Below are 26,036 nucleotides of genomic sequence, written 5' to 3' on the forward strand. Positions count from 1 at the left end.
AGTTTTACACAATTGCCTACATTTCAAGTATCTGATGTACCAGTTCGATGATATGAAGCTTACAGGAAGTTGAATGTCATGTGAACAACCAACCCTCATTGTGAAGAAAAAAGTGCAGAGTTGAACAAAATGTCTTTTAATGTTAATTCCCTCATCTGTTCACTGATTCAACTGAAGAAATCCAGCTCAGAAGGACTGATAGGAGATGAGAATTGGCAGGAATTGTGCAGGAATAAGATCCAGGTGGCCAGACTGGATCTTATGAGTCAGTCCACAAATCTCAGAGGTATTGAGAGCCTTGGTACAAACACTCATTACTGATGAAGACCAGTCACATTAAGTGTAAGGCAATAATCCAGCCATTATCTAAAGATGTGCACTGATAAAAGTTTATCGCACTCAGCTGCTTCTTTCAGAAACATTCCCCACCTAAACTTCATCAATTCAAAAACAGAAACTGACTAAACTGTAACCTGGTGTTAGTTGGTTCTTCATTTTTCAGATGGAATCTGATGTAACTTTTCTTCTACACAGAAACCAAATGAGGTGAGACAATTCTCTAAATGAAGACTCTAATGTGTTGGAGTTAAAAGAGATGCAGGAAGTTGGATATAGCTTGTTCACTCCACAAACCTGCTACATCAAACTCGATTTCCAGCGCAACCTTATTGGTCAACGCAGCGTCTCGGAGAAGTTGATTGGCTTCCTCCAGTGTTCCGTCTTCTGTGGGGATTCCGTTGATTGACAAAAGTCGGTCTCCAACCTGCAGCAGGCCACACCTACAACAGTTATCAAGGTGGTGTCAGGATACATGAACACATAAAAACATATTTAAAGTTAGTCAGTGAGAATGTATGTTCCACTGAAAGCACTGAGGTCTGAGATGTTCAGATCATCTCACTGTTCTTTGGTCTGCATAGCATCACTACAGAGACACAGAAACATGTTCCATGCTGGTTAACCACTGTGAGATGAAACCTTCTTGATTCCAGATACTCTTTAAGATCTTTAAGATTGCCATGATCGTTGATGTATTGATCTCACTGCAGTAATCAGTTGCTTCTTAATTGGTGTGCTCCATTTACCTTAGAAGTCAAACTTTCTTTACACCAGTAGGACAAAATCCTTCACTATTTAAGGTTCTTAGTTTTCAGACGTTTTGTATGTTAATTAAACTAAGAAGGTAATTGTTTTTCTGATACAGTGGCCAATTTGGTGACAGAAATCCAGGTAAAGGCGTTTGTAGAAGTCAAGTTGAAGCTTTCAAAACTAAGAACAAAAGTTACTCTGACAGCCAAGCACGGTAGTGGCAGCATCATGCTGAGGATCTGCTTTGCTACTGAACAATTCAGATCCCAAACATAAGGATGACTTGCCTGAATAAAAATGTCTTTATACACAGAATATATTTATCTAAATGTTTATTTGTGCCGTTCAGACTAAACATTATATTGTTGTCTGGTAATACAAAAACATTAATATGCAACTTTTTATTTTATTTTATGGAAGAGGAGCACAGACATACCATTTCCTTATTTCTGAGAACTTTTTTTTTCTTTTTTACTGCCACCTCCTGGTAAGTTTGTTTCCTTTCAGACTGTCGCTCTGGTGAATCTGATATGTTTAGTTGGTTTGATAAATCATGCCGTCTGTGATCCCTGAAGTCTGTGAAACTAAAATCTACTGAAACCAGCCTGCAAGTTTGAACTTCAAGCCTTTTCAAAATCTGTCAAGACTGTGAAAAGTGTGAAGTTTGTCCCCAGTTTAAGAGTCCTTTGAGGCAGGCAGCTGTGATGTGGAATTAAAATAAATATACTCATCGATTCCTCAGGCAGAAGCAAGAGGAAGAAAACTAATTAGTGTTTTTAGCGTGGGCACTAATGGAATCGGGAATGTGGCCCCAGGGTGTGGAAACACACCCAGTGCTCAAAGAAGCAATTCATAGGATGGAAATATTGGCCAGTAAACAACCACACAACAAAGACACAATGGATAATTAGGTTTTAACCACCTAAATTAAACGAAGTTGTGTAGAACTGAGCAACAGGAAGCTCCAACGTGCAAACAAAAGATGCAAAATTACACATTCATCGATTTTTGGAAAAGCTCCATGAAACTTCAGCACATGCTCACACATCCTCCCACTGAAGCACCAATATCTCAGAGCCACAGCGAGAAGCTCTGCTAATGCAGCATTAAATCAATACGTATGCACAGCCAGCCACAGTGAGCGGCAGAGCAGCAGGGAAACGCATCAGTCCAGCTCTTTAAAGTGGAACCGCCTGCCGCTTGCAGTCCATCTGTACTTTGACTGCTTCAACATAGAACTATGAATCTGTGCTATGAAGAATTATCCATCTAAATCAGTAGAAGAAGAGATGGAAGAATAATTGCTGTATCTAAATCAGAAAATGACTTTTTCAGTATTAATATTATTTTTATTTTTATTTATTAAAAAAAAACAAACAGCTATTATTCTGAAGTGAAACTTACTAAAAAAGAAGCCATGTAGCTCTTTCAATAATGTATTTCACTTTTTATTATAAATGTATCACTATGGATAAGTGACTTATGCAGCACTGGCCTTGGATTTAAACTAAGGCAACGCTACAATCTGATGGATCTGATTGATTATTTCAGAATCACACAAACCAACATGTTTTTTGGAATGTCAGCAAAAATAAATCAATTCACCAAAGAAAAGTAAAAAAGTATTGAATCTTTCTCAGAGATTTCAAGCTGCAGTGACAAAGCTACACTCTAAAGATCAGAGTCCAGACATGTCAATAGGTGTGTGTGCTCACCTCTCGGCTGAGCTGTCCGGCTCGATGAATCGAATGAGTGGAGGTGCAGAGAGAGTTTCAGTTGCAAATATTCCTCCCTGCAGCTGCACTCCAAAGCCGTTGAGAGGATCACCTGTTAAGACGACCTCACTGGTCTCTACGTGGACCACCTGACCGCCAGGACCGACCGAACTTGATGCCAGGGACACTAATCAAACACATTTGCATGTTTTAGATGGACTGTTTGTAAAATGTGATCATCTGTCCGACAGGTGGAACCCACAGGAACTTTTGTGATCTTTCTTCCTCTGCCGTCGTTTGAGCAGCGAGTTGCGAGGACTCATGGGAACTGCAGGCCTGGGCAGCGTGTTTGAGCTCTGGCTGCTGGGGCCTGATGTGGTGGTAGAGCTGGTGGAGAAACTGGCACACACAAGAGCTGCAAGAAATACAAAGTATATGTTTCATTTTTCTGTTCAGCAGCTCATATAGAAAATCACATAGTGTAGGAAAAATGGGAAAAGCAAAACAGAGTGTTGCTTTGAAAGGTTTTACCCAGCTTACATCCTTAGAGGATTCAGATCTTACACTTGCAGTAGTCCAGGCTGTTGATTGTGTTGTTGTTGGACGCGGTCCAGGACTTGTTGATGGTGGAACTTGTGTTGCTGAGGGTCGAGTTTTGAGGATGACAGTAGTTTAAACACGGGTCCCAGGTGTGGGGATGATCTGATTTCTGGACCTTCACTGAAACAAACAAGTCGATTTGTTATTGAATGGGATAAAAGGCTAATCCAGCTAAATGAAAGACAGCAGAACTCAAATTAGAAGTCATGGTCCAAAATAAAGATTACCAAAACCAGACGTTAGTTAAACTTTTTGACCCAGAAAGAAGTTTGGATTTTCTCACTGCTGCACTTGAACAAAATCACTTCAACACCTGCTTCAGAACAAGTAGTGCTGTGTGACACCATGCAGGGATTTAAAGGATCCATACAGGGATTATTATACATGATGTACGCATATTTTTGATTCTCTGTTCAATGGAGAAAGTCCAGAGTAACTTTAAACCAGGTTATCGTTTCTTTTAAATCGCCAATATTGCATGTTACATTTTCAGTTCATATCACAGTAGGAACTGTTCAGCAGCTGGAAAAAATCTTTTCTACAGAGTCTCACTCTGAGGTCATCTGTGCGCAACCAGAGCTGCAGTGTGGCAAAATACCCAACCTTCTGTGTAATATTTCATGAAAAGCTCCTCCAAATATGTTGAAGTTGATCCAAACCTGCAGCATGCCTCTACAATCCCAGTCGTGGGAGTCGCCTTATCCAAATGGCCGTGTCTTTGTGAAGATTTGATACTGAATATGTGTTTGGCAGCCCTGGGGGTAACACTCTGAGAAGTGTGGAAACACTCACATCTAACCCTCTTTGAGGTAGTCATTAGGTCCAGTAAAACACGCTGGAGAGACGGATGCACTGACAGGAAATGATAGTGGCACGGCGCAGATCGTAGATCAGCGCAGACAGGACACGCAGAAAAAGTCTCTTTGGATAAAATCGCTCACATGTGATTTACACTGAACAGATTCGCAAAAGGTGAAGAGAATTATGTGCACACAGATTCACTGAGGCTAATCTCTGCAACAGTAACACAGTGAAACCGAAGACAAACGCATGCACATCTTCAATCTTTTAATCAAAGCGTCTATTAATAAAGCAGCGGCAGGCCGACTGCTAGGTCTGCTGGAAGGCTGCGAGTTTCCTAATGAGCTGTGTTCATTTCTCTCACACACACTGCAGTTACACAACGTTGATTACAAAAAAAAAATCAATGACTGCATTTTGCCTGTTAGGGGCAAATGAATAATAATAGTTTTGGATGGAATGGATGGCAAGTTTTTGAAAGTGTTAATTTTTGACAACTTGGTCCTTAAGCAGCTTTTTACCTCTTCAAAATAAGCACAAAGTGACAAGGAGCAGGAGACAGAAAATGACTCAAAGGACTGAAAGGAATTTCTGTGAGACAATTCGTTCAGTAAAGTTTCATAAAACATGTAGTAGTGCTGCATATTGTGATAACTATGATGGTCTGATCATCGTTTTCTTTTTCTTTATCAAAACGTCCGCATCATCACTTTTAATGAGTCTGTGAATCTTGGCCCCGAAAGTGACACATCAAATGTGTAGCAAACAACCAACAAACATCCATCCAACTAGTCAAAAAATTATTGTCTTGTTTATTTGGCACTTAAAATATGAATTTCTTTGAATACTAAATCCAATGAGCTTGTTTCAACTGTGGTAATTCACACACTGATCTTGCAGTGGTGATTCAGATTCAAGGTTGTGCAGCTGTATTTAACCAACATTGGGATTTGTGTTGACCTCAGTTGTTACAGTGAACAATGTCGACCAAGTGCAAATTCTGTAAGTGGGTGTAAAACAACCACTTTGAAACAGGAATAAACATTCAGAAACTACAGAAACCACTGAGGACTAATGACGTTTCATTCAGTCCAACAGGAAGAGATCAGCAGGTTGAACTACAAATCTGATTTGTACTGAAACTCCAATGTGTTACATTTAAATGTAGAGACTATATAACAAAATTGAGTATTTTGTACTTAGAAACAAACAGTATAATTTCTGTGCAATCTGTACCCAGATGGACTTCTCTACAGAGATTTAATGCTGCACCACAAACTCAAAATCTACTCATCCTGTGGAAGGAAGATTTCATGGTGACATAAACAGACAAGGACAAAGAGATTAAGAGGAAACTCGTTCCTGCTTCCCACTTTTCCAAACCATCTAGTTATTATTCCATTCAGACTTTTGAAAATTGTTTGATCACCTGCAGAATGTGTCCAGTTAAACCCACCTGTGTCATGCTGCTTCCCTGCAAGCCTGGTTTGATGTGAAGGAAGGATTTCTAACTTGACCAGTTCTGTTGTGCTTGCTAACAGCTGCGTTGCCTCCAACACTGTGCAGTGTTCTGTTGACGTCCCGTCTATGGACAGGAGGTGATCCCCTGGATGCAGCGCTCCACATCTGCTTAATCCGCCACAGAGACAAAAGACACAACAGCATCACAACTTTAGGGAATGAGGAAACAGCAAAGATTATAAACGTTAGCAGCCATTGCAGAATGATGAATATTAGGATCTGTTCACGGAGGAGATTTTACTGCTGTTTTCAAAACCAATTTCAAGCTCTTCATTTATATTTAAAGAGCAGATTGAGGCTCTTCTTGGGGCAGTATCCTTTCTTCTGCAGTCTGTGTTGGTTTTAGGGTTGTACATACACTCTGTATTGACTTTCTATATGTGAAAGGACTTCCTAACATAAGAGAAAACACGATACATCCGTAATTCTGCGGTGTAAGAATGGCTTCACAGGAGTGGGCGGGGTATTGATTTCTGTCTTTTTGCAAAGAGCTGACTCTATTTGAAAGACATTTTCAGCATTCCCTGACATTTAAACTATTTCAGGACGTTTAGTGAAGCAATACACATAGAATGCCTCTGAAAAGTATTTATCCTCTTTTCAACATATCCAAAAGTTGCACAAACCTAGTCGAAGGAGAATGATACACGGTTTACATTGGTTTGCTAATAAAATTTTGAAAATGATGGTCATTTTTTGTAATCAAAACGTGCCATTAAAGCAGCAGATATTCTGTTTTTTTCATGCAATCTTGGCCAATAAAGATGACTTTGATTTATTTGCACATTCTTCTTTGCAAATTGCAAAATAAAAGCTTACAGTAACTCTGGAAGGTGAATCTCTACTTCAGTCTCAGGTCTGCTGATGCCTCTAACAGGTTTTTGTTTCGAAGTTGCATTTTGCTCAAATTATCATCCGAACATCTCTGACCAGATTTCCTGTCCAGTAAAAGTTTTCTTAAAGTAATAACTTCAGAAAGTCAACTATGTAAAAAGGATCAATTGCTTTATCACCTAATTCTGTTTTAAATCCCTTCACAACTTCATCCATACTGTTTGTCTTCATGTTGCTTTTTAATTGATAATGATAAAAAAAAACACTTTTTTATTGCAGTGTGACAAAATGTGACAAAGTTCAAAGGGTGAAAGGTGTCATGATGTATGAATGAATTGAATATTTTTGCTTCGCTGCATTTAGAAACAAGCGTTTTGCGTGGAACGACGTGTGCATACCTGTCCACCACGCTGCCAGGTTTGACCCGGTCAATAACGATGACCTGCTTGTTGCGATGATTGGCCGACGTCAGTGTGATGCCCAGCGTTGCCCCTGGCAACTTTGCAATCTCCACCAATAGTGGACCAGAAGCATTTGCCACTGTGTCTGAAAGAGGGAGAGAAAATCATATCCATCTTCAATTATTGATATCAACATTATAAGTCGAAATGTTTTTTTTTTTTTATTTATTCCACTACCAAACTGTTTACCTCACAGTTTAATCTTGGTTCATTCATACACATAAAACTCCTCACAGTGTTTGAGAGGAAATTGGCTTCATTTAGCCCAAGATGGCATTTCCAGCATAGATGTATCTCAAATGAAGTTCATGTCTGAAGCTTTTTTCTTTGGCTTTAATTCATAAAACTCAACCAGGGAACTGCAGAAAAGGGACTTCATCAGCTACCAACAGAAACTATTTTCACAAATTATTTTCACATTATCAATGCACAAATGAAATTAGAATGCCATCATATTTGCTTGTTGATTTAATTCCTTGTATAAAATCATATAGGTCAAGTATGAACCTACATATCTATATTTAAACACAGCTGGAATGAGAAAGTGTCTGGGGATCAGATTTAGTGGCCCTGAATGGCCAGTTGAAAACTGAAAACTCTGACCTCTTCTTCTTAGAACTGGACTCAGACATATTACTGATTTTTATCATTCATAATTTTATTTTTATCATTCATAATCGATAAAAATAAAACCATTTTCTATGACATCTGGAGTTGATCTGAGCTGACAGAGAGAAGAGAGCAAAACCTTTAACAGATAACAGGCAGGCTAAACAGATCATCTGCTGTTTCCCCTCTCTGCTTTGGAACTCATTATAAAAACATTATAAATCTCTATACAGTGAATAAAATATTTGAAAGGCTCTCCGTCCATCTAGATATCCTAGTCTGTGTTTGATGTCTCACCCATTATTGTGACGTCGTACTCTATCTGGAACAGGGCTTCTTGGCCGCACTGAGCCAACACGCTGTGGGCGTCGTTGTGGCTGGCGTTGTGTAAAGGAACGCCGTCCACGCTTAAGAGGCGGTCACCGGGACGCAGCGTTCCTTCTCTGAGCACAAAACCATCAAAACAAACTATTTAAACTGAACAGATTCACAGAATGACAGTAATAAGGTTGTCTAATACCAACTCACCACCAGTCCACAAAAATAAAGTATAACAGCTGCATGACATCCTTAAAAACTTTGAAAATAGTTTAGTTCTTATCTTACTTGTTCTATCTGCACCTTGAGACATTTTACTAAAAAATGCATACCTCTTGAACTTTTTCAGATTTCCTGTCATGAGAACCATGACATTTTTTTCATGTAGTCCTTTGAATTCTCATTATTGTCTAGCAGCATCACAGGAATGATGCTGGGTTTTTATAAGTTGATTAGAGTCATACAGAATATCAAGGTTTTGAGAATCACATGATGTAAGACAAACCTTTAATTCACAGGGAATTAGGCTTAAGAGTGGAGCATAACTTCACTCTGGTTACTTTCTGTCTTCTGTCACGTCTCTCCACGCAAAAGTAGTTTTCACTTTTGTAAAGTTTAGCCAACATTATAACCATTTTAAGACACGACAGCAAAGAACAACATGCTAAGTCATAGACATGCATCATTTGGTTTCCAGCTGTTTCTAAGTATGGATTTTTTCTCTTTGAGGATCATTTTAATAAATGACTGGCTAAAGCCCACAGTTTAAGAACAGCGGTGACATTTAGCCTGCTTTCAGACCTTCAGGCTTCGCCTCTTTCTGATGATGCTGTGAAAATAGTATCTTTGTGACTCAGAATAAAAGCCCTGTGGCTCTCTGGCTCTTAGAGTTGGTGCTTTAATTCCCACTGGGTAGTGCTAAATATGTAGGTACTTCTGGGACCGTATGGTGCTGAGGATTAACTTTTCTCCGATTGGCATATAAATGGCATATAAAGCAGCATGAATATCTCATTTATTTCCCCTGGAGTGACCCACATTCTGTGGATGCTAGATGAGCTTCTGGGCAAAATAACTCAAGAAAGAATTTAAATCTTTAATCTTTGTCCTTTATCTCAATTCAGACCCTGTGGCTGAATTATCCAATAAAGAAGCTTTCTACAATAGGTTAAGACATTTTTAGTTTATAACAAGTCATGGAAAATTAAAAGTAATTTCTAAAAGATCTTCAATAAGATTCATTTTTAAAAAATCCTTTCACCAGTTTGTAATGTTCAGAAATAAGCATGAAATGATCTCAGCAGTTGGAAAACGATACAGTAATTACTTTCATGTGATTATTCTGCATCTGCCCTAATTTACTGCTGAATGCTTCCAGTACAAATAAGAACCAGAGGAGCAAAAATAGCATGTTGGATATTTAAATTCTAGCTTGTGCTGCTGAGTGATCAGAAAAAAGTCACATTTCTCTTCTCCAGTCTTGTGCTATTGTAGCTTAACTAAAAAAGCCCCAGTTACGAAAGTGAAGACTGAGCATTTCATCAGTGTGGCTAATGCTGCAGTAGTTGGGGACTAATTAATGGAATTAAACTTTAAATGTGTTACTTCACCAAAGGCCCCAAAAACAGCTTTAGTGTTCTGCTTGTGATGATCTTTACTTCTGAGGAACTGAGTGAGACGTGGATTCATGTTGCCAAAAGAAAGATTATGATGCTCAGCACCCTCAGCTTTCTGTTCTTGTTTGCACTCATCTGGCAATATTCGCAAACTAAAGTTTTCCCTGCATGCGGTGAAAGACTGAGGGAACTTTCTTTGCTTTTTGTGTCCTGACTCCAAGAAAATCATCCCTGAGATTATTGAAACCACACTTATATACAATACATTTATATTCTTCTGAAATATAGCTGTGGACAAAATTAAGATAGCACTTAAAATGATACGTTTCTCTGATGTAACTTTTTATAGGTATATGTTTGAGTAAAATGAACATTGTTCTTGGATTCTATGAACTACTGACAACATGTGTCCAAAATTTGAAACAAATATTTATTATTTGCATAAAATAAGAAATTGCCAAAATAACAAAAAGATGCAGTGCTTTCAGATACAACAATGTTAATGTTTTAACTCAGGAAGAGTTCAGTAATCTGTATTTGGTGAACAGGTTCAGTGCAGTGGACTCATCATTTTTTCCAGAGTTGCAACAAAATACCTACTTGATGTTTAATGCATAATCTGGTTTCAAGACTTTATTGTTTGCAAATTGTAACAAATTAATACACAGGATTTGCACACAGTTGAATCATTTCTGTATTGCTGCTACAAAACTGACATTTATATGGAAATGTCATGCAGTATTACTTAAACATGAAGCCTGGGACAGATGCATGATGACAGCATTAAAGGAACAGAGGTGAATCATGCTGCAACAGCTACGAGCAACACATAGCTGTCGACGTTCCAGTGATGGTCACAGGAGAGGACAATGTTATTTCTGTTATTGGTCTGAGGACACAAATAATTCTCTGTGACTCCAAATAAGACCTGATTGACTTTTTACCTTTATATTTTGGGATCGCTCTGATTGATTAGACGTAACTTCCCCCCTTTTTACTTCTAAAACCAAAAAGGAAATATTATACTGAAGTATCTCTGGCAGGAGCTGTAAATGTTTCAGCTTCTTCATGTATCCAAGCATTTATTCATGCATAGAAATGTGCCTCAGAAGGTTTAGATGAAACGTTGAGCTGTACCTGTCTGCAGGACCTCCAGGTCTGACGTAGGTGACCACTAAGGGCCGCGACTTGTGCCAGTCTTCATGGGTTCCACCTGCAATCAGGAGCAGGAAAGAAACATTTTGGGACATTTTCAAGAAATTGTGGTATATTTGTGACGTTGTGCAAAGTCTCTGTGAAATAAACATCTTTTCTCATCCATTTAAATGTGATCATTTAGTTAAAACCTTTTCATTGTTCTGTTGTTAGTTCTTAAGTTTTCAGTCAGCTGTACATAATTTCCATTATTTGTAGGCCATAATCAGCTAAATCAGTAGAATATTTTACTCTGTTTGTTGAATTGCATCAGGCTTTTTTTCTGAAATAAGTGAAAAACATTTTGAACCTATTCAGAATAGGTTATATTGTAACTTTTTTGATATGTACCTGTATTACTAAAACAGCGACATGGAAACTCCCATGATTCCTTTAGCATTTCTATAAATAATTTCTCCTTCTGAATCCAAGGTTCTACAACTGGAACCTGGGATTACAAATTAGACTATTAATTTTGTTAAAGTTGCTATTTTTGGTGACATTTACCTCTCATGACAAAACCAAAGCTGCTTCCCTCTTTGTGCAAACAGATGTCGATTGTCTTCGATATTACCCCTGAGGTGCTGTCTGGTGCTTTCAGAGGGAGGAGAAAAACAAACTAATGATTCACTCAAGAAAAATAAACAGGTTAGAATTAAACTGTCTTAAAAATGTAAAAGTTTAAAATTAATTCAGATGTGTACAAATATTACAGTGACAGTCGTTTAGTCTTAAAAATGTCCAGAAAAAACAAAAAAATAATTGAAATTCCTACCATCTGTGAGTGTAGCTGCATTCTAAAAATATACATCAAAACCTGAGCTGTCATACAAGTTAAATATTAATGGGACAGCATATTTTTATGGAAATGTATTCATATTGAATGATTCAGTATGTTATAATTCAAAAGCGAGTCACAGTCCTGCAGACGTAATGCATAACATGCAGACAGGCCCAAAGTTATTGACACCTCTGGCATATTTAGATGCGAGGTCATCTTTATTCAACACTATAGGTGTCTTCATGTAAATGAAAATATTTTCATTTTCAATCCACAGTGTTTATGGTTCTGTTGGTTGACCATTTTCTCACCACTGAAACATCCAGTTTTTCCTGAAACCAAAAGCTTTTCCTGAAATTCTTGATGTGGATAAACGACTTGTCCAAACCAATTTTCCCACCACGATGGTTGAACGTCTGGATGGATTTAACTATTGTCCCCAGTGTTCATTGATACTTTGGACTGTGGGCACTCATTTAGATATGATCTTGTTGCTGTTTGAGAACTCCTGAGTTAGCTCTTTTGTTTTAGTTTTTAGTCCAAACCGACTGTGGAGAGCTGCAGTTCTTCACCTGTGGACTGATGGAAACAGCTGTTCCCGATTTATGAAGGCAGGCAGGGAGCCTGAGAACAGCATGGGCATTTAGAAATGTGTAGAATCACAAATGCTTCCACAGACTTTCACAATTTGCAAATGTTATGAATAATTCATACACGTTCTTTTACATCAAATGTAAGTAAAACTTGAGAAGATTGTTTTTATACATTTTTTTATGAAATCTTGAACATTGTAGAATCATATTTGACACACATCTCTATTCCTTAAAGTCACTATGAAAATGTTAAAAGAATACTTTAAATTTAAATCTGACAAACAGATTCATAATTTTGGGTTTAATTATAGCAGAAAAAGAAAGTATGGTGTGTCAGATTCAAACACTTGAATTATTTTCTCTTCAGGATTTCAGAACTGAGCTGAAAACATGTGGTTAAAATGCTTATTGCAATAAACAAATCAGAGCTGAATCTTCCTAAGTGAACAAAACTTATTATTATATTGTTGCGTGTTGAAGTACTGATTGTAACCTTCTCAAAGTGTGAGTGTGATTTGTACCTGTAGGGGGCAGCTCATACTCCACCTCTAGCAGGACTCTCTCTCCAACGTTCTTTAATAAACTAATAATTTCTTCATGCCTCAGTTTGGTCAGATTGATGCCGTTCACAGATTTGATGTAATCCCCGACATTAAGCTGGTCGCTCCTGCATGAATAAATGCATCAAACCACACAACATGTTACAGTGTTCATATGGACTCAACAGTCACAATACACCTGCATAGGTCAGCTGTGCATCTAACTGTTTGCTGTTTAATCATTTCACTTTGTAAAATGCTCAATTAAATTAATTAGTAAAACTCCAAAATAGTATTGATCTCCAGGCCTTTGATGTGCTTTTATAAGGTTTTCACTGAATCTGTGTTGAAGCGTCACTTTGCTCTTTCAAACTGCTTTTTCTTCAGAGTCCTCTGGTAGAAAAGGACAGTATGATGCTTGATGTAGCTTTATGTTTGCTTAAGCTTTGAAATATTTTTCCAAACGTGACGTCGTTACCCACCTGGCTGCCAGCCCACCGGGCCGTAGATTTGATACCCGTGGTTTCCCATCCTTGTCCGTTCCTCCTGAGATGGTTAGTCCAAGTGTGCTGCCTTCTTTTTTCACCAGTTCCACCATGGTCACCCCCCGTAGAGCTTCTAACCAAAAACATGAAGGCGTGCACCCACAAGGACACGTATCAGGACAATCCGGCCAAGAGAAGGACAAAGACAGAGTGTAGACAGAACAATCAAATACACAACAGAAAAGAACTTGTTATTGGATGCTCCCTTCATCTTCCTTTCAGACTAAACAAAAGTAGAAAAACGGGAAAGATAAAACACTTTTTTTACTTGATGTGTTTTTGCCTTTGGTTTATTCAACAAAGGATTTTAGTACTTTACTTTTATATAAACTTTGCTTTGCAGTTAAACTATGGATGAAACTTTTGCTTTACAACCACCCTGAGTGAGCAATATTTATTAAAACATTTCAGTTTCATATTTAATAGCTGCAATACAATTTAGACTGCAGAGTATGTAGACATTCATTAATAATGTATTTAATGTATAATGCTCAATAAACACTTCAAAATTAAGAAAGTAAGACATTGACATGAGAAGCTTTTAATTACCTTTATGGGACAATATCTGCATATTAACTATCATGTTGACACACAAGCAGGATGTTTGAAGTTAAGATTATATGGAAAACTTTTGACTGAACCCCTCTGATCATTGTTCTGTGGAAACAAGGATCAAGGAATGGCGCAGCGTCCCAACAGAGAACGAGCCAACTATTGTTCAATGCAAAATTCCCTGCACACTTAATTAGACTGCTGTGCAAACATCACATTATTCAGAGGAACTACACATAACCTGGCCTACAATAGTTATTATCTCCAAAGAGACAGCTATTTCTGGATTCAGTCAAGATTTCCTGAGGTTAAAAGTTTGATTAATCATCCTGGCAAAAATACTACAGAGGACAAAGTGTTTCTCAAGAGAGGTCAAGAAAATTACATTTCCAAAACTTTAAAGATAGGATTATGAAACAATGTTTTCTTTTTAAGGTAGGACAGATATATAATTACTACTCGGCTGCATTGCTCTCCTTTGCAACGGTAATTATTGTATCATATCACAATTTGTTGGATGGAGTTAGCCTTAATGCACCATAACTAAATGATGGTTAGAAATGTGCTATAAAACAACTCATCCCTTCAGCACCATAACCTCCAGTCATTCAGTTTCTGATGTATATTTTGTAAATTCAACACCTGTTATTTGTGTTGATGGAGAGTTGTTACAGCTGGAGAGGTTTTAAGTGACAGAGATGCCATGTACCTGGTATACTGTGCCTTCTCAGAGTCATGGTGTGTTCCGGCCCAGAGATGTCCTTTGTTTTTCCATATGGCCCCTCATCTAAGGAACAGATACAGCAGTCAGTTCAGCTTCATAACAATACTTTGCATTATTTCGGTTTTTTTGTTGTTGTTGTTGTTTTCATGTCTTAAACTTGCTTTTTAAACTGCTGTCATCATAAAAAGATCCTTTCAGACACAGACAGCTGAACTGAAGAGGCTGAAGGGTGAAACAGAAATTAAATCTACCAGTTTTCACATATAAAACTAGTTTGAAACAAAAACTTTGACAAATGCTCAAAGATGAAGAAAATGAAGCAAAGGAAGAAACATTCACAATGAACACATGGAAACTTAACCTGGTTAATGCTTCACACTCACATATTGGAGGCTTTGCACACTGCAAAAGTCCTAAACATTAAAATACACACAAGTATTTTCTGTCACCTGGACAGACCAGTGACCTGTCCAGGTGACCCCGCCTCCCACCCGGAACCAGCACCTCCTGACTCCACCAGGGACAGAAAAATGGATGGATGGATTTTCCTTTGGGCTAAAACACGCAGGAAATGACGTATTTTTGTTGATGACTATTATTTACCACTGCCAGTAAATGCATCAAATTTGCTTGTTTCTACCTTACTGGACAGAATCAAGGTTGAGGAATTTGTTGACTGTGATGGACTGGATGCTGGATCTGGGCCATCGTGGATTCTATTTCTTGCTAACGCCGTCAATAATTAGACATTTGATAGAACATAAATGAGAGGGGAGAAGGAGCCATGCCATGAAAAAACTCTGCAGTTGAAATTATCTGTCAATAAATATTTAGATATAGAACTGCAATCGTGTTAGTGTGAAAATATATCAATGTATTTGTCAGTTCAAATTTAAGTTAGTTAGTAAAAGTCTTTTTAAATCAAAACAAAACACTTTGGTGTTGTTTCTCTGCAGATTCCACTCAAATCTACCTGAAACCTCCCTTTGCTCAGCATCGAGATGCTTGAGCTTCTTGATTTGATTTAGCTGAAATGTTTCCTCAGTCAGTGGGAAACGCTGCTCATGGCATCAGGGTTCATATTAACAGCTTCATGACGGGTACATGCTGTTCCAGGACCTGCTGGAAGTTCCTCCAATGACTCCAACACGAGGACATGACTTATGAAGAACAATGATGAAATATGAACCCAACTGTGGAGGCCCTGTAAAGTCCTCACGTATTTTCACTGGTCGTAGAAAGATAACTTTCATTTATGTGGATAGAGAAAAAATCTGATTGTTCAATTTTCTGCGTCCCACAGTCTGCAGCTCAGTTTGACAGCAGACATGTCCTGTCTGTTTCTACTACTGAGGTATTATTCATCACTTTACGGTTTGCACACGGTCTTTCAACACCGCTTAACTTTTTTCTTTCTCAAAATAATCCTGAGACTCGTTTGGTCTCCCCCCGACCCAGCCTGATAAATTAACGTCTCACAATGAATAATTTGAATGTGATTAGACTAATGACTGCTGGCACTGTCAGGTAGCTGAACAGGTTGAGTTGCAGATGAAGCGTCAGGCCAGATTTACCTCCTCCAGCAGGCACAGTGCTTGTAGCTCCAGTTTCTTTTCAAGCAGAGACAGTAATGACTTTTGCCTGTGCGACAAGCAAACAACACTTTCCATCAGAAAATGGTGCTTAATGTTGGGGTCATTTCTCTGTGCTGTTCCCCTATAAAAATACATCGGTTTACATAATTTTGCTTAATATTTAATACAGTTTTTCTCTTGGTGTGAATGTACTAGGATCACACTAACAGTTTCTGCTAGATGGATCAATGAAAATATTTTGAATAGTTGTTTTCTTTCACAAATCAGAGAAAACAATGAGACAACATAAGGTTAACAAGTAAAAAACACAGCTAAGTTTGTTTTAAGTGATGCAATGACTTATCAGTTAGATCATTTTTTGATACAATAATCTTTACAGTTCCAGGAAAATTTGTTTGTTTATTCTGCAAAACTAAAAGTTTGGAACTGAAACCAAGTGAGTCCTGAGAGTCCAGACCAGACTGACCCAGAACCAAACGCCTGCAGGCTCAGCGCTGAGAGGAAAGAGAAAAGCTGCCAGAGCCGAGTCCAGCCGTTCCTCCAGCTGCCAGAGGAACGGCTGGGAGTTAATGGTTCAGAAACCCAAACTGGTTTCCAGGAAACAGAGAGGCGTCTGAATCAAACGCTGATCCTGATCTGTGATTTCTGCAAACCTTTCCTTATAGTGAAACCAGGATTTGGAAATAGAAATTATGCACAGATGTTTGAATTTTTATTAGGAGAAACAATTTGCTTTTGATGAAGTTAGACATATAAGAAGGTAATTATTCCCTAAATGTCAATTCTTGGTTCCTAGTCAAATCAAACGTCGTTATGATCGTTCATTAAGTTAATCATTAAAAATATAACATGATTACAAGCAAGTTATCATGTTAAATTATTCAATTTATGTTGAAAAGTCAGTTTGTAACTTTGAAAAACAATAGGTTTTTATTATTTGCTGACCTCATTTATATAAATGAATAAGAAATATAATTTATTTCTTCCAGGTTTGTTACTGACAGAGTTGAGACTCAAAAGATCAAATATATAATTTGTAAAGAAAAGTGATAAGCTACATAACATATCTGTCACATATCTTATCTAATAACACAGATAATGATTCCCTACATCATGCATTATGTTCTTTGTGAATTATAAATTCCAATATGTAATAAAGATGAATAGTGAACATCCTAGAAGCAGCAGGTTACTGCACCTCCTACATCAGCAACATTTACAAAACAGGAGCCGTTTTTACGCCTCCTAAAAAGCATTTAGCCAAAGCCAACAAAAGAGTAAAACCAACAAAAAACACATTAAAAAAACATATATATGGGGACACAATGTGTAAATTGGGGCAGAATCAATAAAATCTGAACTCCTGCAGCAAAGGGTCAGGATTTCTGAGCCTCTTAAACAAAATCCATTGTGGAAAAACTGTTTTTCTTCAGCGAATGTAGCGCAAGAAATATTTCTCAACTGAAGCTTTTATGTGTTTTTCCAAGCTTTAATAAATAATTCATAAAACTGGAGTAGAAAACATGGCCTTAAAGTGAGCTTCCCTCTTTGCATCAGCATTTCACTCACATCTTAAATGAGTTGTGCTTTTCTAATTAAAGAAGAAAAAGAAGTATTAACATCAAAGTTTGTCCATGCATGCCTTGTTTCGCTGATATTTAATTTGAAATCTCTAAAATACTATCTGGACAACAAAAGCAAACCAAAATCAGCTAACAGTAAAGATACATGCTGAACGGATGAAGAGAAGCAAAAACGAATCTCCTGTCAGTTAAAAACATGGTGCTTTGCACCAAAACACCTGCAGGAATTGTGTTGATTTGTGTGGATGAATTTGTCTCCAGGTCTCAAATGAATCCATACAAGACACAACAGAACTCTGCTGTGTCCCTAAAGCCTTTCCAAAGATCTGTGAAGTACAGGTTCAGGTGGCAGAGGCTTGTGGGAACGAAGGACTCTGAATGGAATATGAGTTTCCGTCCAACTTCTTCTCTGCTGACGGGTAATTGTGCGACAGCAGTAGGACGTCTCACAGACCTGTGTAGCTTAATGCCTCATTTTCTTCATTCAAGTCGATAATCTGTCCTGTTTTACCAAAAGAACTTGCTGGGATGCCATATGAATGCTGCTGATTCCTTTTTTTATTATTAAGAACACCTAAAGTAATCCATTTATAAATCTAAAAGTATTTTAAGGTTTCTGAAAGACGACTTCAACAAGTTATTGCAAAGGATTTGCGATTCACCAAAAGACATAATTGCATAATTCTGTTCATCTGCATTGTCTTGTGTTTCTGGACTGAAGAGCAGCAGCAGTTTTGGGGCAATAAACATAATGATCTGTGACTACTGGCTATACATTGATGCAGTCTTCACATAACCTGACCAACATCTGACTTATGTACAAACCTGCAGTCTGACAAGCAGATTTCCCACAGGAGGCCTAATCCGTTCTGATTCCCTCGAGGTCTAGAGTACAATTACCAAAGAAAAGGGTTTCCTCATGTCTTTCGCTCCCTTACCATGCCATGCATATTTATGAACTTATTTTACATTCTAGCTCAAGGTTACCAAAAACCCATTAAGCAGACAATGGAGTGCAACAACAGAGAGCTGGAGGCAGTCGACAACAATTCGCTCAAATACAAAAACTGTTTTATATGGATAAAACACGAAGGCCAGTTATGTACGATCTTATTCTGACAGACAATTATGATGTCACATCATTTTGTTGAACAAAAAGTGTTTTATTTATTTTTTTCTGTGAATATCACTGAAAAATACACACTTTCTTTGCCGCAGGACTCTGCTGTGCTAAATGGTTTTGTGACGGAGGGCGATGGCTTGAGTGGGTCCATTATTATGAATATCTTAGATGAAGTCTTGATTTTGTTTCTTAACTGATTCTTTTTTGTTTATAAGATTGTTAACACCTGCTAGTCAAAGAACTTACTTGCTTTAAGTGTCAGAGTGTTTCCTGTCTGTGAACACATGTACACCAACCTGCCTGAGCTACTGAGTTACTGAATACCAAGACATCTGATTGCAGCCATTATGATTCTGCAGCCACTGAAGAAGAGTAATTAACCATTGTTTGGGATGGTGCTGATAAACAGTTCAAATGTGGTTATCTCATCCCCCACTTTAACTCTTTAACACACACACACACACAGACACACACACACACACACACACACACAGACACACACACACACACACACACACACACACACACACACACACACTGGAGACCCCATTCACTAAATAAACAGTACAGAAAATTTGAAACATGAAGTGCAAACAAAAGCTTGGACGTTGAGAATAATACATGTTGAGTTCACAAATTTGTGCAAAGCCGCTCATCCTGAAACCTTCCGCGCGGGTCTCCAGCCCACACACTCTGAACATCCATGGAAGGAACAAGCAGTAATTAGAGAGCTTAATGGCTTGTCTGTTGTGGTTAATTGCAGCCTGTATAGATCTGGTATCCAGGGTGGAAAAAGGAGGAGGGTGGGGGATGGAAGACGGGTCTGATCACCACTTCTAATGATCTCATACTTTTCTCTTTGTTGTCGAGACATTTTGCAAAACTTTGAAAACTCAACACAAAAATCCAATCACCAGAGGAGTGATTGCTGAAGTAGCTCTAACAAAGGGTAACATTATGATAATAACAGGACCTTTGTGCATAATTCTGACCAGCTTCTGGGATTTGCTTTCTGAAAGTTGTGGCTACTCTTTCAAGCACATTTTCTTCATTTGATCTAAAAAGCTCATTATAACTAATTAATTTCTATAAGCTTTTCTTTGGCAGATTGGCTTGAGAGCCAGTAGTGAGTGAAGCTTCAGCTCCCCAGAGTTTCACAGATGATTTATATTAATCAAAGGTTTGATCATCAAATAATTTTTAGGATGTGAAACTACACAAGTAGGCAGGATGGAACAACTTAACATGACAAAAACCATCCTGAAGTAGAAAAGATGTCATGATGAGAACTGCTAATCATCAGATAAAACCTGACAGGAGATGAATACATATTTTTATAAAAGTACATCCTACAGATATTCTGCAGATGTTAGTAGGTATTGCGTATTATAATTATTTAACGTTATGAATTAAAACATATGGCAAAAGAAAAAACAACTTTTCCATCTGCTGGTTTGGAGAGAGTCAACCAGGTCAAAGGTCATTTTATCAGATGTTGATGTTATGTAATAAACAGGAAGTAGAGGTTAAAAACTAGCATATTCCGTCATGTTGACTTTGGCAGTACGTCACCAGATAGAGAAAAATAAATCCAGGTCTAAGGATTTGGAAACAGACGATCAGTTTTATGAGGTAAGTGTTTAAAATAAATAAACTCTATGTGCCTAAAACCGCAAAAAACTTTTCTGCTAAATTTAGCCATTTTTAACGTTTTTAATGGAATACTTAAAAATGTTCTTGGAGAAATGTTGAGGGAAACAAGTTAGAAGTGAAGTTTAAAAATCTGCAGCGACTGTGATAGAAATGTGACACAAGTTATTTTACAAAAATGACTGTCACCAATATAGAGATTGCATGAAGTTTGTTATGTACAAAAACTTTACCAAGACAAATGAATCAAGTTTCAGTTTTTGTTCACTTGGAAAGAAACTGTTTTTATTGATCAGAAAAAGAAGAAGCAAAAATGGACGGTCAGATGAAGGAATTTTGAATGTGATGTTTTTCAGGCTCTTGAAATTCTCCTTGAAGAAGCCAAAAAATGAAAGAAAACCTATATTTTGGGAGGTGAAAATCAAACAATGGAGCATTATCAGCTGCAGAGAAATGAGTACAGACGAAAAAACAGCCTGGCAGGTGCTGAACAGGAAAAAAACAAAGCATGAAAACAGCTTTGAAGTTCCAGTTTAGCCTCTTCCTGCCAACATGTCTGAGCCACTGATCCAACACGATATCCTGTTACCCCTGTGACAGCGTTCATCACGGGGTCGGCGACCGAAAACAGAGGGGAACATTTTAAATGAGAGTTAAGAGGGATTTATCAGGGAAAAGACAGAGGCTTTTTTTAATGAGTCACATGGTTTGATCCCCCGCACTCTGCCATGATTTACCTGCAATGCTTGTAAGCTGCTTAAGGTAAGAACATAATCTAAATGACTAAAAATGGAAATGATGATGGGAGGAGAGCTTCATCTGATGAAGACAGCGACAGAAACCTGTAAAAATCTTCATCTATAACTAAATCTCATACTTATCACAGCAGAATGAACATTTTTGTTAGAAATATATTTATTTACAGGTTTTTAACAGTTGCGTAACGATTCACATCTTTCCTGCATCATCATCAGGCTCGTAATGATCCAACAGACACCATGCTGGAAAACGATGGTCTCCAGAAGATAAAGAAAATGAAGTTTGCAGGAAACAGCAGAAAGAACTGCAGGCAGCATCCACAAATTATGATCCTAGCATCCTACACACTCCCGTCTCACAGCCTCTAAATTCTCTTTGCTGTCAGACTAATAATACTCAGGAAATTATGTGGATCAAGTCATCTGCAAACCAAGACGCTGATAAATCCCTTACTGGGAATTTAGGATCACTAATAAGAATACCAGTGTAAGAAAAAACAACATTTTGTTGCTCCTAATAATATTCAGTTAATCTCTGGACTTTTCTTTGAATCCCTTTATGATAATAAGATTCAGCTGCTGCAGATGTTTAACAAAGCATGCAGTGAAATATGAAACCTCTAAAGAGCAGCTTTCCACATAAAGCTGAAAAATGAAACCAGCTCTATAAGCCTCAAACGTTCCATCACTGTTATCAGCTTAGTTAGTCTCTGAGGCAATAGTACCCACGGCTCCATCAGGGCATGAAATAGAACGGGCTCACCTTATTAATACACCCTGCTGCATATGGCAAAAGCTAAATCAGTGCTGTATCACATTCTGCTGCTTTAAATCTTAGCTTTCATGGCATGTGAAGCACAGCAGAACGTATGCAGATGGTAGGACTGGCAAAAATGACTATCCTTTCTTGGTAGAGTACATGCTACAGCAGCTTGACTTCAGCATCAGAACATCTAAAATGCTAAAGAGCTTCATGAACCAGAGCAGCTTCAGAGGAAATGGCTGCAGCTCCTGGTGGCATTTTACGTTCAACAAGTCTCCACTGCTGCGCTGCTGCTGTCCAAAGACGCTAAACAGAAGTAAAAACGTGTTTAAACTTCAACATTTCTCCTGTAATTCAAAAGAGACACGGTTTTAAATAAGAAACTAACCAGGTTCCACAAGTGCACTAAGGGATCTAACTGCTAATTTCCTCACCTTAAAGCAGCTTCATTGCAAAAGCTTCAGTATCAAACATGAAACTGGATGTACTGATTGATTTAAATGTGTTTTGGGTTTTCTGAAATCCTCCGCAGGTTTCTACCTTTACCTCAACACTCCACTGAGCTTTGATCTGCAGGGATTAAAGAGATGGGTCAACACACTGCTTCTGAAATCGGTTCAAAAAGACCAGAACCGCTGGAGTCCTGCTTCAGGTCGGGGCAGAACAGACACGTGCAGATCACACTTGGATGCTTCTTAATTCCTGTAAACATGTTTATTTTTTTAAACCTAAAAGTAGAAATAAAATAGATTTCTTTAAAAATGACTACAAATTTCCTTTGCAGCATATTATAAGGACAATGTATTGTGGAAATTATAAGGTGTCTTTTTTCAACAGCTCAGGTTGAAGTGATGGAGCTCAATGGATTTTTAATTAAGTCTGGCAGTGAAAAATGGTAAAGATTGCAGACCGGAAAAGGTGGCAAGACAAGCTCAGCAATGGGAGTGTTTGGGTGTTTACAGCATCAAATAAGCACAATCATATATTAATTACATTACTTACACGCTGCTATGGGAGAATCTGTAGCAACTTTTGATTTAAACAATGAGAATCTTTACCTGGATCTGTCCAGGGAAATTATAACAGAGAAATACTGCATTGGTAAAAATCTATGATACCTCAACTCATCAAGCTTCAACTGGATTGTTCTGCACTGAAAAAAAGATCCTTTGCTGCACAGCTGGAGAAAAAGTGCCAGATACAGACTGGTCAAAGCTGAAGTAACTGATTCCACAGATTCTTAAAACAAATCAGATGATAGAAGGAAGAAATTCCATCCCCAAACTGCCACTGGTTAGAATAATTTTCATAAAGTTTCATACTTTTTAGTTTTAGTCTAAGTTTAGGATCTGAGCTACAGAAAAAATGAAGTGTACATGTTATCAATAATTTAAAAAGGTTTAGTCGATCCAAATATCTGCAAAATGTTTCCAAAAATGATTCAACAAGCTGCACAGCAGTAGTTAGACGTTCCCACAAACAGCCACAGTGCTTAATGTCATTCTTCAAACTGAAGGAATCATTCATGCACATCGTTTACGTCCAATCATGACATTTTAGGGTTTTTGAGATTTTTTTTAGCATCTTGGGATTTGCTGTTGTGGTGAAGTGGCTGAACGGCCAGATGGGAAACATTTAAACATCTTACCAGACTCATAACCAACTTCTCCAAGAAAAAAAAGAAATGAATCTCCTAGAAACATGAAACACTGTAAACTTCAGAATACAGTGAAAAACTATGTGCAATGGGAAAAAGGTAGATTGGATTGATACGATTATTGGTAATAAATAATCTTTAGTTCTACATAACAGATCAGTTGTTTCCTTCACACATTCATAGAGCAAACCTAAGCCTTTCATCAAAGCCTGTGTTCGAAGCCCAGCAGAGAAACAGATTATGGACATCTTACAAGAAAACAGCACCACCCATGAGTCTTAGATACACTGCAACAACATCCAACCTACAGCATGCCAAACACCACCTGTCATTTGTTAATGACACAATACTTCTACAAAGAGTATCTGCATCAGAATGCAAAAACAAACTCACCCACACTATTTGCCCCGATGTCTCTTTTCAGACCGCAAAACATGACCGCAGACATTGACTTTTCCTCCTCAGAGTAACATCCACGACAGAGTAAAGAGAGACAAACACTGACAGATTAGAGGAGGATGGAGAAAGGAGGAGACAGAGGAGAGATGTGGACGGCTGAGCACTCAGGGAATACAGTGGCGATGATAAGAGATGACTGGCGCTTACGCTACAACCACTCAACCCTCCAGAGAGGAGAGAGAGGGAGGGAGCTACACACTAACGGATGAGACAGGCTCGGTTAAGCCCAGAGAGAAAGTGTTCAGAAATATGCAAATAGAAAAAGAAAAACAGAAGCTATGAATATGTGGGTGAGTCAGCGACAAAGAGATGAAATAAGAAGGATTAAGCAGGCAGGGATAAACTTTATTTTTAGAAAATAAGACAAAAGGATGAGAGATGTTCAGTCATTTTTGTCCAGTGGTTATTTTTACGACCAGTATTCACAGATGATTACTCTGATTTAGTTCTTTACTGTTCATTTTAAAAATCACTACTCAACAGCCCTATTCCTGGTATTTAAGAAAAACTCTTGTTAATTAAACACTGGAGCAAAAATGAAAGAAAAATGTAAAAGCTGGAGTTTCACAGCACCATGTTGGACAGGAAGTGGATGTAGCATTATGTAGCAGGCACAGCATACTTGGTCATGTCACAATTTCTTTGTTCAAAATAAAAATGAGGTTGGCAGCAGAAATATCAATAAATTGTTGGTTGAAAAACAAATTTAAACAGCACAGAGTCTCAGCAAACATGCAGTCATAAGGAAATCAAAGGAAATACATTATCACAGTTTTATGTGGCTTCAAAAAAAATATTAATACAAATTAATATTCAAAGCATTTTTTTTAACTAAAACAAGTATGACACTGATTCCCAGTATGGAAACTGGAACCCTACTGAGGCTTATAGATGAAACTTAATTCAAAAGACAAAAGAAAAATGAGGAAAGTTTATTTTTTTAGACAATTAGTTTAAAGTTAATGTCCGAGCTTGCACATTTGTTTTATTAATATCACCCTGGTTAAAATCAGATGAAAGAAGTTAAAATACATGAAGTAAATGTTATGGATAATAAGATATATATGTAATAATAAGAACAGAGAAATGTCACAACACAGAGGAGTTAATGTGTAGAGCAGAGTAATGAGTTTGGTATTCATATTAAGCTGAGATGTTTTTCCCCAGTGGCTTCGTGCAAAACAAACAAGAATAATTTACTAAAACATTATGAAGCACCAAAAATGTCGACAAAGAGAGATGTCAAGCTTTCACAACAAATGTAAAGTTTTGTTTTTTTTTTACTGTGAAAACACTGCTGTCTAAGAACTGCGGTTAGAAATATCCTGGAAATTAAATGAGGAAATTTGGTTTAAACTTGAAAAGCAAAACTTTTAAAATGATTTTTTTACATTAATATATGTTTGTAGCTTTTTAATCAGTCAACAAAAATGGTGAGCTACTTTGTGGAGCAAACCAAAAGAAGTTTTTAAATTTAATTCACAAACACTGAAATTTTAATAAGTGCCAAAGCAGTTTAGGTTTATTTTATGATACACTGGATATGTCTTTAAAACGCTGCCTGAGTTTGGTCAGCTTCTACTGAATGATAGATTAAATAATAACTTATTAACCACCGTCAGGAATAGATATTGATGATTGGTTCCTTTATCTTATCCACCTCTTTCTCCTATCAGTAAATTATTTGATCCATTTGAAATCCAAAACAAAAACACACATGAATTATAAGACATGGTTGCTCTAGCATGTGTAAAAATGCCTTGCTGCAAACATCCTGAGCCTAATGTGTGTGATGGCTGGATGAGCACAGAGTAATAACTGCATGTCTTTCTCCCTGGTGGCCAGCTTCCTGTGAATGTTGCCTTATCTGATCTGCCTAAATTAATGCCAGACACCACAGAACACACACACACACACACACACACACACACACACACACACACCCCACACACACAC

General features: G+C 37.7%; 1 protein-coding gene across 1 annotated transcript in view; it reads right to left on the bottom strand.

The window, feature by feature from the left end:
* Positions 1-26,036, bottom strand: part of LOC129354642 (glutamate receptor-interacting protein 2-like) — a 90,242-nt gene that overhangs the window by 12,027 nt on the left and 52,179 nt on the right. The window contains 12 exon segments of the mRNA XM_055024086.1: positions 634-779; positions 2,805-2,991; positions 3,067-3,219; positions 3,369-3,524; positions 5,662-5,831; positions 6,959-7,106; positions 7,928-8,073; positions 10,702-10,777; positions 11,266-11,352; positions 12,654-12,799; positions 13,154-13,289; positions 14,478-14,555. Coding sequence (XP_054880061.1) covers positions 634-779; positions 2,805-2,991; positions 3,067-3,219; positions 3,369-3,524; positions 5,662-5,831; positions 6,959-7,106; positions 7,928-8,073; positions 10,702-10,777; positions 11,266-11,352; positions 12,654-12,799; positions 13,154-13,289; positions 14,478-14,555 — 1,629 coding nt within the window.

The sequence above is a fragment of the Poeciliopsis prolifica genome, unplaced genomic scaffold (assembly GCF_027474105.1).
Source record: "Poeciliopsis prolifica strain line A6 unplaced genomic scaffold, Auburn_PproV2 SCAFFOLD114, whole genome shotgun sequence".
Classification (NCBI taxonomy): Eukaryota; Metazoa; Chordata; class Actinopteri; order Cyprinodontiformes; family Poeciliidae; genus Poeciliopsis; species Poeciliopsis prolifica.